The sequence below is a fragment of the Pteronotus mesoamericanus genome, unplaced genomic scaffold (genome assembly GCF_021234165.1).
Source record: "Pteronotus mesoamericanus isolate MK-2021 breed Mesoamerican mustached bat unplaced genomic scaffold, CSHL_Meso_final contig_105, whole genome shotgun sequence".
Classification (NCBI taxonomy): Eukaryota; Metazoa; Chordata; class Mammalia; order Chiroptera; family Mormoopidae; genus Pteronotus; species Pteronotus mesoamericanus.
In genome coordinates this window covers 6,151,454-6,165,725 of record NW_026555006.1, presented here as the reverse complement: position 1 = coordinate 6,165,725, position 14,272 = coordinate 6,151,454, and the positions used below count along the sequence as shown (strand labels likewise).

Here is a 14,272-nt window from a genome sequence, read left to right as displayed (position 1 = left end):
CAGTCAATGTGAGCTCAGTGTCAGTTGCTGTCATCTCATTTCATCCTCACGCTCAGCTCTCTGAGGCAGGAGCTGGTGCTGCTGTGATTCCCAATTCCCATTTTACAGATGAGGAAACTGAGGCAAAAAGAGGTAAAATCACTTGTCTAAGGTCAATCAGCTGGTGCATGGTGGAACCCAGGCACAGGTGGTCTGAATGCAGAGTCTAAATCCTTTCGGCTTTACACTCAGTGTGTGACCTTGGCCAGTCCCTGCTCCGTTTCAGGGCTCCAGTGTTCTCATCTGCACAATGAAACCTCCCAGCTGACAGTGGCTCTAACTGCCAGCCACAGAGTGCACCATCTTGCATGCTCTGGCCCAGCTGGGCCCCACAAACATCATATAGGGCTGAAGAACTACCCGGCTGGACCCAGGCAACCCAGAAAGTCAGGAGGGAGAATAAAGTGGATTTATTTTAGGCCATTTGTTACACAGCAATAGGTAAGTAAAACAGCATTGAGAAACTAACATCTATTGAGCGCCTACTGTGAACCAGGCACTGTGTTGGACACTAGAAGAAGCTCAGGATTTGTCTCTGGATTCAGAGCCTGGTGAGGACCTTTAACTTCCTCCTGCTGCGGCCTCAACCGGTGGGGCAGCACCAAGTACTGTCTCTCCAGGGACAGCGTCGGCAGCCAGGACGACGCACTCGTCGTAGCTGGGCGGAGGCGAGGCGGGCTGGGTTCCGAGCAGGGCAGCCCGGGAGGCACTCCGTGTCCGGTCTTCCCCCGTGGGGTCTGCAGGGGGTGCCAGGGGCCCCTCAGCCAGTGCGCAGTGCACCGCCTCCTCGTAGGTGGGGATGGCAACCAGCTTTGGGGTCCTATGGGGCAGGAGAAGAGAGGCTGTTAGCAGGGGCAAGGGCAAAACCGACTGCATGCCAGGGAGAGAATGACAACGGCTGGGGGCAGGGAGGACTGCACGCCCTGGTCCCAACTCTTTGCAGGCCCCCCGGGCCCCCTCTACACACTTGGAGCTGACACGAGCTGCCCCTGCCAACCTCGGCGCTCCCGCCAGAGCCACCCTGCGCCCTCCCCGCATGTGTTCACTGTGCCTCCTCGGTTCTCTCTGCAGGGAAAGGCCTTCTCGCTCGCTCACCTTCCCTGCTGGTCACTCCCAACTTGTCCCTTGAGACTCCTCTGGGAAGCTTTCCTGACTGGCAGCGCCCCTGCCCCCCGCCCCCGGCAAATCTCCCATTCCCTACTCTGGGCTCTGTTACCCCACTGACCCCACCTAGTTGTCTTCTAGGGCAGGGACTGACTTTGAGTGTCACGGGGCTGAGGGCAGACGCTTGGGGATGTCTGTTGAGTGACTGAGTGATGGTCCGTGGGCAGAAAGGCTCCCTCCCAGCTTGCTGTAACATCTCCTACGAGAGCCAGGGTGTGGATGCTCAGAGCTGGGTGGAAGATCTCAATTCTCCCGCCCACCTGGGTGCCTGAGGCCCCAGTGAGGTAAGTCCACCAAGTGTGCCTCTGCTTGTATACCTCCCGAGATAAAGCCCACCACACCTATCTCGGAACGGCTGGGCTTTCCTGAGACTGGCCCCCAGCTCCCAGAAATGAACCACCCTGCAGGGACTCGAGGCAGAGACCAGGTCCTCCGAGGCTCCTCCGACCACGCTCTGCAGCTAGATTCCATGAACAGGTCCCCCCGTGCAGTCCACACCAACGCTGATGCGAGCGACACCGGCCCTCCATCCTCTCAGGGCCCCAGCGCGTCACCTCTGGGGAACCCCTTACCCTTCTCCGCTGAGGACCCCGTGGGGTGGGAGTGTCACCCTAAGCCTGGACTGCTTCTGCTTTGGGGATGATACTGTCAGGTACAGGGGCTGCCTAGATGATCTTCACTAGGTAAAGATCCCTTCCCACCCCAAGTTGCTCGAGGGATGGTTATGAATCTGGGCACTGGCTGGTTCAACTCCCTGCTCTGCCACATTCCTCGTGGGAGATCAAGGTCAGTAACTCCATTCATCTGGGCCTCAGTTTCCCCCTCTGTCAATGGGGACAATCATGGCCCCTCCCCCACAGAACTGTGTGCAGACTAAATGAGATAATGCAGGGGTGCCCTTGGCATGTGCTCTGTAAATAGCAGCCAGTCACAAAGTGTCAAAGGTCCTCCTGAGGAAGGTACGTGAGGAGCAAAATTCATGAAAATCTCCAGCATGGCAAGCCCTCCACAGGCTCCGGGAGGCTGTCACTGACCCACGGCCACGGGTTTGGAGCTGGTGGGGAAGCAGTTCAGCTCACACCAGTGGGCCTGCCTATCTAGACAAGGGAGTGTCTGATGGCAGAGGCTGGCCCAGCGGACAGAAGAGGAGGTGGACAGGACTCTGCGCCAGGACCCAGGGGGGTTGCCATGTTGGGAACCTGCTGATGCCCCTCATGTGAGCACCCATCACCCGCTGGGGACATGGCCTGTCTCTGGGCAATGTGTCTTCTGAGCCCAAGGCCACCACAGTCCTCAGCACGGCCCACCAGGAGGCAGGCTTGCTGCTCCAGCCACAGACAGGGTCATGAAGCAGGTTTGGGGAGGCCTGGGATTGACCCCCAGCCCGGGTGCCAGTCTGATGGAGGATACCAGTCAGGCCCCGAATCTGGCACGCCCCACCCAGTGCTCTTGCAAACATCTCTCATAGACCCTCCTCCTCGGGAAGCCAGCCCAGGAGCTCTCAGCTGAGGAAGCTGATAAGGGACCTCATCCTTCTTTGCACCTCCAGCATCCTTCGCCGGTGAGAGCAGGCAAAGATTATTGCTCCTGGAGGCAGGCGAGCCAGGCTCTATTGCTATGGGCTCTATTGCTGTGGGCTCTATTGCTGTGTGACCTAAACTGTGTTCACAGCCCTTATCTGTAAAATGGGGGTAATGACTTTCATTTTATAGATTCAAGGCAGGGAAAAATGGAAAAAGCTTTGATAACACTCAGAAAAATGTAGGTAATAAGGCTTCCAGAGCTCCATATCTCCCGCCCTGCTCACTTCTCAGCCACACCTCTGCCACTTCCACCTCTCCAAGCCCTGGAGATATGACACAGGCATCGGCTATGCTTGGGGCCACCCCAGTCGCTAACAGCTGGCAGGGCAGGGCATAGGTGAGCTGAGCCCGCAGCAGGAAGTTTGCTTAAAGGGCAGATGGGACGTGGCCCTCGGGCCACCCCCTGGACCAGCTGGGCCCACCCAGCTCCAAGTCTCCACTGTCATGGTCCAGGATGTTAGAACTTGGGGACCACTGGGAGAAGGCTCTGTTGATGGTGTGTTCTGGGTGTGGCACCCTGCACTTGTGTGGGGAGGGCTGTCACTATGGTCCCCCTGCACAGGAAGCCCCACCGAGGCTGGGATGCACCCACTCCCTGGAGCCTGGCTGGGGCAGAAAACCTGACGTGGCGCCGACTCCTCCGCCCTCAGCTGAGTCAGGCAAACACGGTAGGAAAAGGGGAAGGGACAAGCATGAAATACTACTTGCCCAACACCTAAGCCCTCTAATCTATTTTACATTCATGACAACGCTGGGGGATAGCAGCTCTCAGCCACTGTACAGATGAGTCAAAGTCACACATCAACCAAGCGGCAAAGCCCCAACCCTGTCCCATGGCAACTCCACCGAGCACACCGCTCCCCGCCCAGCCCCCAATCTCTCCACCCCACACTTTTCTCATCTGTAATAAATGGGCCTAATCCTTTCACTTACCTCATAAGCTGTTCCGCTTATGAGCAGTGAGGCTCAAATCAGTTAGTGAGCATAACAATACATTGTAAACTGTAAAGCACAGTAACAACCGTGAAAGATGTGTGCTCGAACTTTACAGCGTATGCACTTCCCCACCTATCATCTCCTCTGAGCCTAACAGCACTCCTAGGGAGAGGGTCTGTCACCCCCAGCTGCCAGATGAGGAATTCGACCCAGCTCAGAGAGCCTCAGGAACATGCTCAAGGACACACCGCTTATCAAAGAAAGAGCAGAGGCTGAAACCCTCGTGTCAGAATAGGACCATGCATTTTCCGCTGTATCCACTGAGGCCGGAGGCCCTGGGCGTCTCCTGTCTAGCCACCTCATTCAGAGGCTCACACGTAAGATGGGAGCCCCCAGAGGGCAGGGATTTTATCTGTTTTTGTCCAGTGCTGTGTTGTCAGTGCCCTGCACTGGACCCACCACACAGTAGGTGCTCAGTAAATATGGGTGAACGTATGAAAGAATAAGTAGATAAGTAACTGGAGAGAGTGAGGTCCAAGAGGGGAAACCATCCAGCCAAGCCATTAGCCTAGAAGGCCTCTCCGACCTGGGTTTACCCACAGCCAGGCGCCTCCGGGGAGCGAGGTGGCTGGGACAGGAGCAGTAGAGTGGCCTCCCCATGGGCCAGATGCTGGTCTCAGAGGCAGCAGGGCTAGGCTGAGTCAGCCCCAAGGACAGTGAAGAGTCATTAGCAGAAGCAGCCCCAACCCCGACACCCAGCCACCCAGTTCTACATCGAAGACTTGGGTCTCCAAACCAGGAGCACTCTGCAGCCTCCTGGTGAGCCTCCTCCCTGGCCCAGCGGAGGATGAAGGCTGGGTGACCACCCCCCCCCCCCCGCCCCCGTGCCGTAGCTGTGGCCTGGACCCTGTTGGGTCAACATGGCTCTGTGTACAGACAACACTCATTCACTGTGCTCAGGCCACCCTGGGTGGGGTGGGGACAGGCTCAGGGCCAGAGTGCCCTGAGGCCTGGCCTAGTTCCAACTGACCACTGACTCACTATGTGTCCAGGTAGATCACTGGTCTCTCTGGAGACCCAGGTTTCTCATCTGAAAAGTGAAGAATTGGCTAGAGAGTCCCCAAGGCCCTGCCCGTCCCTCTAATTGTCGGGTCAAACCAAGGCCCAACCATTGGAGTAAGTGGCCTCTGTTGAATACCCAATTGTCTCTGGCCTCAAGGATTCACAAGCTAGCAGTGGGAATAATCTGTTACATTCCTTAACTCAGAATGCATTTCCCCCTTAAAAAAAAATTTGTATTTATTTATTTTTAGACAGAGGGGAAAGGAGGGAGAAAGGGAGAGAGAAACATCAATGTGTCATTGCCTCTTGTGCACCCTCTACCGGGGACCTGGCCCACAATTCAGGCATGTGCCCTGACTGGGAATCGAACCGACGACCATTTGGTTTGCAGGCCAGCACTCAATCCATTGAACCACATAAGCCAGGGCACATTTTCCCCTTTAACTAAGGGAAAAAGGGGGTCCAAGTCTCAGGCCAGCTCACAGATATCTGTTTTAGTCCCAAATATATCCAACCTTAGGGAGTGGCACGGGAGGACACAAGCTTTGCAGCCAGCAGGTTTTGCCACTTTCTGGTTGTATAACCCCACCTTCTTCTTCTGCCAAGGGAAGTAGCAGTTCTTACCTTTCAGGGACAGAAGGACTGGAGAAGATGTATGCAGGCCCCTGACATGTAGCTATACCCAATACTTGGCTGAATGAATTAATATGTAAGTGCAGGCATAATTCACTTTCTCAACAGGGCAAAAATTGTTTCTTGGTATTTTGGTGATATAAAGCACAGATACACATACAGAACATAAACAAATACAGAGTATATCTGCGGTATTTAAATTTCATGGGGGAGAATTAAGAAAAAAATGCCTAAAAGCCTCCTTAGAGAGAGTAAAAATGAAAATTCAGATTGAAAAATGCTGTCTAAGGCAAGGGTCTGTTTCCGACCCCCATCCCACCCCTGAGCCTTTGCACATGCTCTTCTGCCTGCCTAAACTGCCTCTCGCCACCTCAGGCCCTTGAGGAAGTCGGCCTCTACTGTGCACCTGCTGTGTGCCAGGCATGGAGCTAAGTTCCACATACATGTCATCTCACTTAATTCTCCATGTGTCCCATGAGCCAGGGAGTGGATGAGAGCATGGACTCTGGGCCCAAATCTTGGCCCTGATACACAACTACCTGGGTATCCTTGGGCAAGTTACCCAACATCTTGGTGCCTCAGTTTCCTCATCTATAAACACAGTTAATAACCATATCTACTTCAGAGGGCTGCTGTAAGAATTAAAACAGTAAATATGAGAAAAGTACTTGAATCAGTGTCTGGACCATGGTAAATACATAGAGGTATTTGCTATTATTGTTGCTGTTTTTATTATTCCTGTTTTATTTCAGGTGGGCAAGCTGAGGGCCAGTGGGGTGGCATGATCTACTTGAAGTTCTACTGCTAGTTAGTGGCAGAACCAGGAGAGGATCCCAGGCAGTCTGACTCCTGAGCCTGGGCTCTTAACCTCTGTGCTACTCTGCCCCATACCATGCTGAGCTCAGCTTCCACCTCTTCCAAGAAGCCTACCTGGATTTCTCCACATCTCCACATGACCATCTCTCTTCCTCTCTCACAGCTCTAACTACTCTGTTCTGTCATGGGGCTTTAAACTCCTCCAGGACTGTGCTGACTAGCTTTGAAGTCCCCAGGCCATAGACAAAGCCTGGTCCAGAGAAGGAAAGCCATGAGAGTTGACTGAGCAAATGCATGATGATGTAATGGTGCCCCACCTGCGGCCCCAACCTGCCACCCTTCCCCGTCCCTGCTAACCTGAAGCTCTCCTTCTCCAAGGGCTCCACAGGGAGGTAGTACAGGTCTCTGGAGAGCTGATACGGGTCCCATGGGGGTGGCCCCCAGATGCTGGACTTGCAGGACCACAGCAGCCCAAGGAGCAGCAGCAGGCCACCTGCCCCGCAGCAGAAGAAGCTGATGGACCTGAGCAGAGGTCTGGGGGACTCGGGCGTGGGGTGCGCAGTGGGTGGGGCCGACGGGTTGGCTTGACCACCTGTATCCCCTTCACTCCACCAAGCGAAGCAGAGTGTCCCAGCCACCAGAGTCACCATGCCGCTGACCATCATGCAGTAGCGGAGGGTGGAGGCCACTCGGTCCCTGTCACAGTTCTAGACGTAGAGAAAGAAAGAGGAGAGGAAAAATGGACATGTAAGAAGCCTGCTGAGTACTGGATGCCGGGTCTTAGTTCTCCTCAACCTGAAGTCAGTGTGTAACTTTGGAGAGATCATTTGAGTTCTCTGCCTCAGTTTCCTTATCTGTGAAATGGAGATGATGCTGCTAACTTCACAGGGCTGTTTGGAAGGTCACAGTTAATGTGTCTGAAGTTCCTAGCACCACACCTGGGATCAAGTGGCTATGTTCACCCTGGGCTCCTCTCCAGGCCTCAGAAGCCTCATCTGCTTGGTGGGAATAAGACTCCCCACTGTGTCTACCACCAGTGGGGAGGGGGCCCCAGGCCTCCCAGGATGGGGGCTGGCTGGTTATGCATTGCCTCACTTCACCTAGTCACAATCCCAGGAGGTCAACACTGTCATCTCCATTTGACAGAAGACACCAAAACCCAAGGCAGGTGAAGGAGCAAGTGTAAAGCAGGGCACTGAGAAGCCTGAGGGTAAAATTCGCAATATGAAACAAAACTGTGCCAAAAAAAAAAGTTCACTGTGGCCTTATTTATAATGATCCTAATTTGGAAAGAGCCAAAATGTACTACTGCAGGGAAATGACGAGTAAAACACGGCATAACCTCTAGACGTAATAGTAATTGATTTTTAAAAAATCAAGCTCAACTTCCAGCCAAGATGGAGGCGTAGGTAGATACACTTTGCCTCGTTGAACAACCAAAAGGACAACAAATTTAAAACAAAAAATAACCAGGCTGCCAGAAAACTGAACTGTATGAAAGTCCAACAACCAAGGAGTTAAAGAAGAAACATTCATCCAGACTGGTAGGAGGGGTGGAGGCGGGCAGCAGGGGCAGGGAGGAAGTGCAACAAGGGGGCGACTGCGGGACCAGGCAGGCCAGGTGGCAGCTTGTGGACCTGTCGGTCCCACATTTGTGTGTGGATAAACCAGGAGGAACAGTTGGGGAGCGAGACAGACCGTGCAATCCAGGGTTCCAGAGCGGGAACAGAAAGCCTCAAAACCTCTGGCTGTAAAAAACCTACAGGGGTTGCGGCAGCAGGAGAAACTCCCAGCCTCACAGGACAGTTTGTTGGAGAGACCCAAGGGGCCCTAGAACGTATACAAACCCACCCACCTGGGAATCAGCACTAGAAAGGCCCAATTTGCTTGTGGGTAGCGGGGGCGGGGCGGGGGGGGGGAGTGACTGAAAGCCAGCTGGGAGCCCAGAAGGTGGCATTGTTCCCTCTCAGACCCCTCCCCCACATACAGCGTCACAAGGCAATGATGTGGGTTGCCCTGCTCTGGCAAATACCTAAGGCTCCACCCCTTCCAACGTAACAGGAAGGCTGAGACAAAGAAATATGGCCCAAATGAAAGAACGGATCAAAGCTCCAAGAATAGAACTAAGTGATGAACAATAGCCAATCTATCAGATGCACAGTTCAAAACACTGGTCATCAGGATGCTCACAGAATTGGTTGAATATGGTCACAAAATGGAGGAAAAAGTGAAGACTATGCAAAGTGAAATAAATAAAAATATACAGGTAACCAACAGTAAAGGGAAGGAAACCAGGACTCAAATCAACGATTGGGAGCAGAAGGAAGAGATAAACGTTCAACCAGACCAGAATGAAGAAACAAGAATTCAAAAAAATGAGCAGAGGCTGAGGAACCTCTGGGACAATTTTAAATGTTCCAACATCTGAATCTTAGGGTTGCCAGGAGGAAAAGAGGAAGGGAAAGAGATTGAAAACTTATTTGAAAAAAAAAATGAAGGAGAACTTCCCCAATCTGGCCAAGGAAATAGACTTCCAGGAAGTCCAGGAAGCTCAGACAGTCCCAAAGAAGTTGGACCCAAGGAAGCACAAACCAAGGCACATCATGACATTCCCCAAGATTAAAGATAAGAAACGAATCTTAAAAGCAGCAGGAGAAAAAGGAGACAGTTACCTACAAAGGAGTTCCCACAAGACTATCAGTTGATTTCTCAAAAGAAACCTTACAGGCAAGAAAGGGCTCAACAGAAGTATTCAAAGTCATGAAAGGCAAGGACCTACATCCAAGATTACTGTATCCAGCAAAGCTATCATTTAGAATGGAAGGGCAGATCAAGTGTTTCCCAGATAAGGTCAAGTTAAAGGAGTTCATCATCACCAAGCCCTTATTATATGAAATGCTAAACAGATTTATCTAAGAAAAAGAAGATCAAAATTATGAACAGTATAATCATAACAAACTCACAACTATCAACAACTGAACCTAAAAAAAACCAAAAAACAAACTAAGCAAAGAACTAGAACAGGAACAGAATCACAGAAATGGAGATCAGCAGGGAGGGGGCAGGGGGAGAATCAGGGAAAAGTTAAAGGGAATAAGAAGCATAAATAGTAGATACAAAATAGGCAGGGGGAGGTTAAGAATAGTATAGGAAATGGAGAAGCCAAAGAAGTTATATGTACCACCCATGGACATGAAGTAAGGGTGGGGGTGGGGGGAATGCTGGTGGGGGGGATATAGGGCAGAGGGGAAAAAAGGGGAGGAAAAAAGTGGGACGACTGTAATAGCATAATCAATAAAATACATATTTTAAAAAATCAAGCTCAGCACAAATATTTAACAAAAGGGGGGAAATATTTTCAAGACCTTACTTTTTTCAACTTAGTATACCTAATTATACATATAGTGTTATCTCAATTAGGTAAAGAAAAAATACACAGGGAAAAAACCACACTGGGAGGAAACCTGGCCTAAGACATACAGGCAGGAAGGGGCTGAAACACACATTGTACACGCTGTTCCCTCTGCCTGGCAACTGGCCATTATCTCCCCTCAAGGCTCAGCTCGGCCCCCACCCAAGACACTTTCAACACCTGATCCCCTCAGCCTTATTAGACCACAGGACGTATCTGCCTGTGGTTAACTGCTCCTTTGCTGTCCATACTGGCCCTGTTCACTGCTCTGTCCCCCAGTGCCTAACACATAATGGCTGCTAAAAAAAAATCTGCTAAAGAAATTCCCTTAAATGAGGGTAAGTGTTGCTGGCCAAATGCTTGTTGTGTGAAAAGCCTGCCTCACGGCTGGGAGGAGCAGGGCGAGGGGAGGATTCCCTCGGATGCCAGCTGCTCCAGCACCTGCCACGAAGCAGAGGCCCGGCGTTGGTGCCCGCCCTGCCGCTCGCCAGCCGTGTCCTGGGGTAGGGCTCTCCACTGCTCTGGGCCTGCCGCCTCACCTGCACAAAGAGCAGGTGCTCCAGCAGGCTGCTAGAACTTACTATGGCACCGTCTCCTCTTCCAAGAGCTGAGCCAGAGAAGTGGGGAACTCACAGACCTCAGGGAGACCACAATGGCCAGAAACACCTTCCAAATGGGAGCTTGCCCAGCATCGGAACAATGCCTGGCTGTGCAGCCATTCAAAGGCATGCTCCTAGGGGAGCAGAGGGGCATGCGCAATGTTCAGGATACAGTAGGTGAAGCATGAGATTTCAAAAGCGCATGTTCTCACCAGAGGGGTGGGGGGAGGGGTGGAAGGGGGAAGGGAATTAAGATGAACAAACTTCCAGTTACAACATAAGTCACAGGCATGTAAAGTACAGCTTAGGGAATAGAGTCAATAACATTGAATAAACTATGTACGGTGGCAGATGGTTACTAGATTTATTATGGTGATCACTTTGTAAGACATATAAATGTTGAATAACTATGTGGTACACCTGAAACTAATATAATACTGTATGTCAATTATAATCTAAAATACATTAGTTTTTTTTAAAAGGGCATGCTTCCAAGTGTGTTTTAAAAATGTGTGTGTGGTTAAGAAATAAATCCACTCATGTTATCAAAAAGAAAATGTGCATGTGGGCATATGTGTGTGCATGCGCATGTGTGAGAGAGGATCTATACGTGTAACAAGGTACTCTAGGAGTGAACCCCAATAATTCTGAACCCTAAGACCACCCAGGGTACACAGAAAAACACCGTTTGTAAAGTACCTGCAGTTCTCTTCCCATGGACATGTCTTTGCGGAAAGTACCTCCTGTCTCCAGCTCAAGGCATTTTTATGGGGGGAGAAAAAGAACCTGACTACCCACCTCCCAAAGCCAGACAGCTAGGAGACGCAGTCAAGAGGAAAAGCTGGAGAAACCAATACCAGCGTGAAAAAAATACCCAGCCAATCAATCATTGTAAGCCCTGGACTGTATATTACAGCCCTTGACAGTTGCCCTTCACACCCAGCATCTCATCTGACTCCCCACAACAGGGCAGGTAAGAAATTCCTGCTTTGCAAATAAGGAAACGGGAGCCAGAAAGGTGAGGGGCTTTGCCCACACCCAGTATAACTAGGTTTCTCGATGCTTGGAGAACTCATTCCTACATGAGGTAACTTAACGATGCTTTTTGCTGTGGGAAGAGGAGAAAACCGCAGCAGGGTATAAAAATGCAAAACAGAAATTATCGTTCAGCCTGCTCCTCAGATGAGCTGATCCCCATGTGGACGTCCCATTTCTCCCTCAGCCTACATACACGATGATAGTGGCAGCAGGCAGTGGCTGGGCATTCACACGGGCTGGACACCACACCAAGCACTTTACAGGGGTCTCCTCACTTAATCCTCACAGCAGCAATATGTCTCGAGGACATGAGGTTATGAGAGTGACAGTCAGTCCAAGATCATTATTGTCAAGACCAAATTTGAACCCAGGTCTAGTCTGACTCAAATCCCTGTGTGTGTGTACAGCTAGATCTATCTATATTATTTAGTGTATAAAGCTGAGACCTTGCTGTGAAGAGATTTATCTGCAAGTCTTTAGCACAGGCAGTTCTCACTCTCCAGAATGCACTGTCCTCCTCAGACAAGTCCCTGCAAGTGCCACTAGCATCTTCTCACGGCTGAGGTCATCTCCCTCTCTGTGGGCCTCCCTCCTGCCATATGGATCCCGCCATGGGCCGGCGGGCCACGTGCTAACCTGCCACCCTGGGGGGATGGAGGGCGTCAGTGTCCACTGGATGAAGGACAGCCTGTCTGCTGCTGTGCAGTGGTTTTCATTATTGTTACAGATCAGATCTCTGATTATCAGCAGCAGGGTGTCCTGGCTCAAGATTCCCCTGACCTGCTTCAGAGAGGGGACCTTCAGGCAGCTTAAACCTTTCACCTCTCACACGTCTGTGTCCAGTATCCTGATGGGGGCGGAAGAAAGAGCTCCATGCCCTGGAGGGAATCACCTCCGCCCCAGAGAAGTCCCACTCCTGGCCCTGGCACTCAGTCAGGGCCTGCCAGGCTGGCGCTCCCTCATCTCCCTCACACTCCCACACACAAGCACATCCAAACTCCTGCCCCCAGGGCGCCTCCGCATGTGTTGCTCTATCAGCCTGGGGAGCCCTCTGGCCCCATCCAGGGCCCTCATTTCACAGCCTCCCCCCTGCTAAGTAGTGAGCAGTTGTGAAGATGAGATGCCAAGATGGCAAGCTGTGGGCCAAGCACGGTGACACGGGCAGAGCGGGACAGAGGATGGACCCTAGCTCTGACACTGGGCACGTGACCTGGGTTCTCCGTGCCTCCCTTCCCTCCTCCGTGAAATCGGCCCAACAGCACCGTGTTGCGTTCTGCCAACAAGGGAAGTTTAGGTGCCGGTTTCCTGTAAAGAAATGAACCATCTCCGCCTGAACCAGAAGTGGTCCAAACCATCTCCGCCTAACCACCGGGTAAACTGAGGCCCTGAGCGTCATGGCCCAAGGCTACTCAGCAAATTAGAACACAGGAAGAGACGTGAGTGTGCAGACTGCCCGCCAAGCCTCCGTGGTCAAGGGAAAGAGTGAGGGTCCAGATGGGGCGGACCTCAGGAGGAGCTGAGATGCTCCCGAAGGAAGAAGACGAGGAAGCTTGTACCCACCTTGGGCGCAACCATGGCGCGGCAGGCGGTCAGGCGCGGTCCAGGCGCAGGGAGCGTGGCGCGGGTAAAGGCATCGTGGCTGTCGGACGGAGAGCGGTGCGAACCTGGAAACGGCGTCCTCCGGGTCTGCGGAGGCGGCGGACCGTTAGCGGGGTGGCCCTGGTGTTGGTCCCCTAGCCCCGCTCTCCGCGCCCCGCAAAGGCGCTAGGCCGGGCTCCGGGTCTCGTCCCGGACGGGGGAGACCCGAGATCTCGCAGGTCTCCCGCCCGTCAGCCGCCGTCCGCCCCGTCCGCTCCCGCCGCCCTGCACCCGAAGCGGAGGTGCCGAGCCCGACTTCACCCGGCAGGCGCGGAACCCGGTGCCGCGCGCCCCGCAGCAGCTCTGCTACCCCGAGGGAGCACGGAGCCTGGCCTTCGCCCTCGACCCGCGAGGTGACCGACCCCCGCCCAGGCCCCGGCACTGGAGCTTGGCCGACTGCAGCGGGGCAGTCTGGGCTCTGGCCCTGGGCGCGGCCAGCCCCTCCCCTCCTGGGATCCGCCTCCTCGCGCGCCGCAGGGACCCGCGGAGACTCCGAGGACCCGCTCCGGGCGGCTCCAGGTGCCGCGCCACCGCCCCGCGGCCCCGCCCGACCTTAAAGCAACAGCGCCAGCGGGGATGGCAGGGTTAAGGTTTTCCAGCCGGGGAGCGCCTGGGGCGGGCTTGGGAACGCAGAAGAACTGCTCCAGAGCCTTCGACGTTCAGTCAGAGAGGGACCCAGGATTCCGGAGCCCAAGCCTCCTCACTCCCATCTTACAGCAAGGAAATCTAGGGCTCCAAGCCGGAAAGTCACAGGCCTGTGTTATACCGCAAACTCCGTTTCTGTAACTGGCTTTTTCTTTTCACAGAGGTCAACCTGGGAGCAAGCCCATGGAGACCCCCACCCCAAGACCTCACATGCAGAGGAGGAAGGCTTTCTCAGAAATAATAGCCCACATTTAAGTGCTTCCCCAGCTCCTACCCCAGGTTTCTAACCCCAGCCTACCAGAGGCCAGGGAGCAGGGGCTTGAGAGACAGCCGGGCCTCCCAGATAATAAGGTGTGTCCTAACTGCTCTGAACCTCCTGTGTCAAAGGAGGATTGAAGATCCCAGCTCACAAGTCCCTGAGGACTGAATCAGTTAAGTAGTCCAGGTTAAGGGCTGGGCCATTTAGCACGTACAGGCTAAAAGCAGTTTTTGTAGTCAGGTGATTTGGGCACCTGGAAGGAGGGTCAGTGTGTGTGTGTGTGTGTGTGTGTGTGTGAGAGAGAGAGAGAGAGAGAGAGAGAGAGAGAGAGAGAATTCTTCTATGGGAGGACACCTGAGTTGTCTTAGAAAAGTAGGAATGGGGCATAGCACCCAGGCTGGAGGAGTAGCACATGCAAAGACCGGACAAAGTCACAGGAAAATCTTAA

The 14,272-nt window shown here is 53.1% G+C and overlaps 1 protein-coding gene across 1 annotated transcript; it reads right to left on the bottom strand.

The window, feature by feature from the left end:
* Positions 1–453: 453 nt before the first annotated feature.
* Positions 454–13,375, bottom strand: TMEM61 (transmembrane protein 61). The gene is made up of 3 exons (XM_054572496.1): positions 12,843–13,375; positions 6,591–6,940; positions 454–859 (listed from the first exon to the last, which is right to left on the bottom strand). Exons 1-3 carry the CDS (start codon positions 12,855–12,857, stop codon positions 601–603), a joined length of 624 nt encoding a protein of 207 aa, XP_054428471.1. The 5' UTR covers positions 12,858–13,375; the 3' UTR covers positions 454–600.
* Between the last annotated feature and the right edge of the window lie 897 nt (positions 13,376–14,272).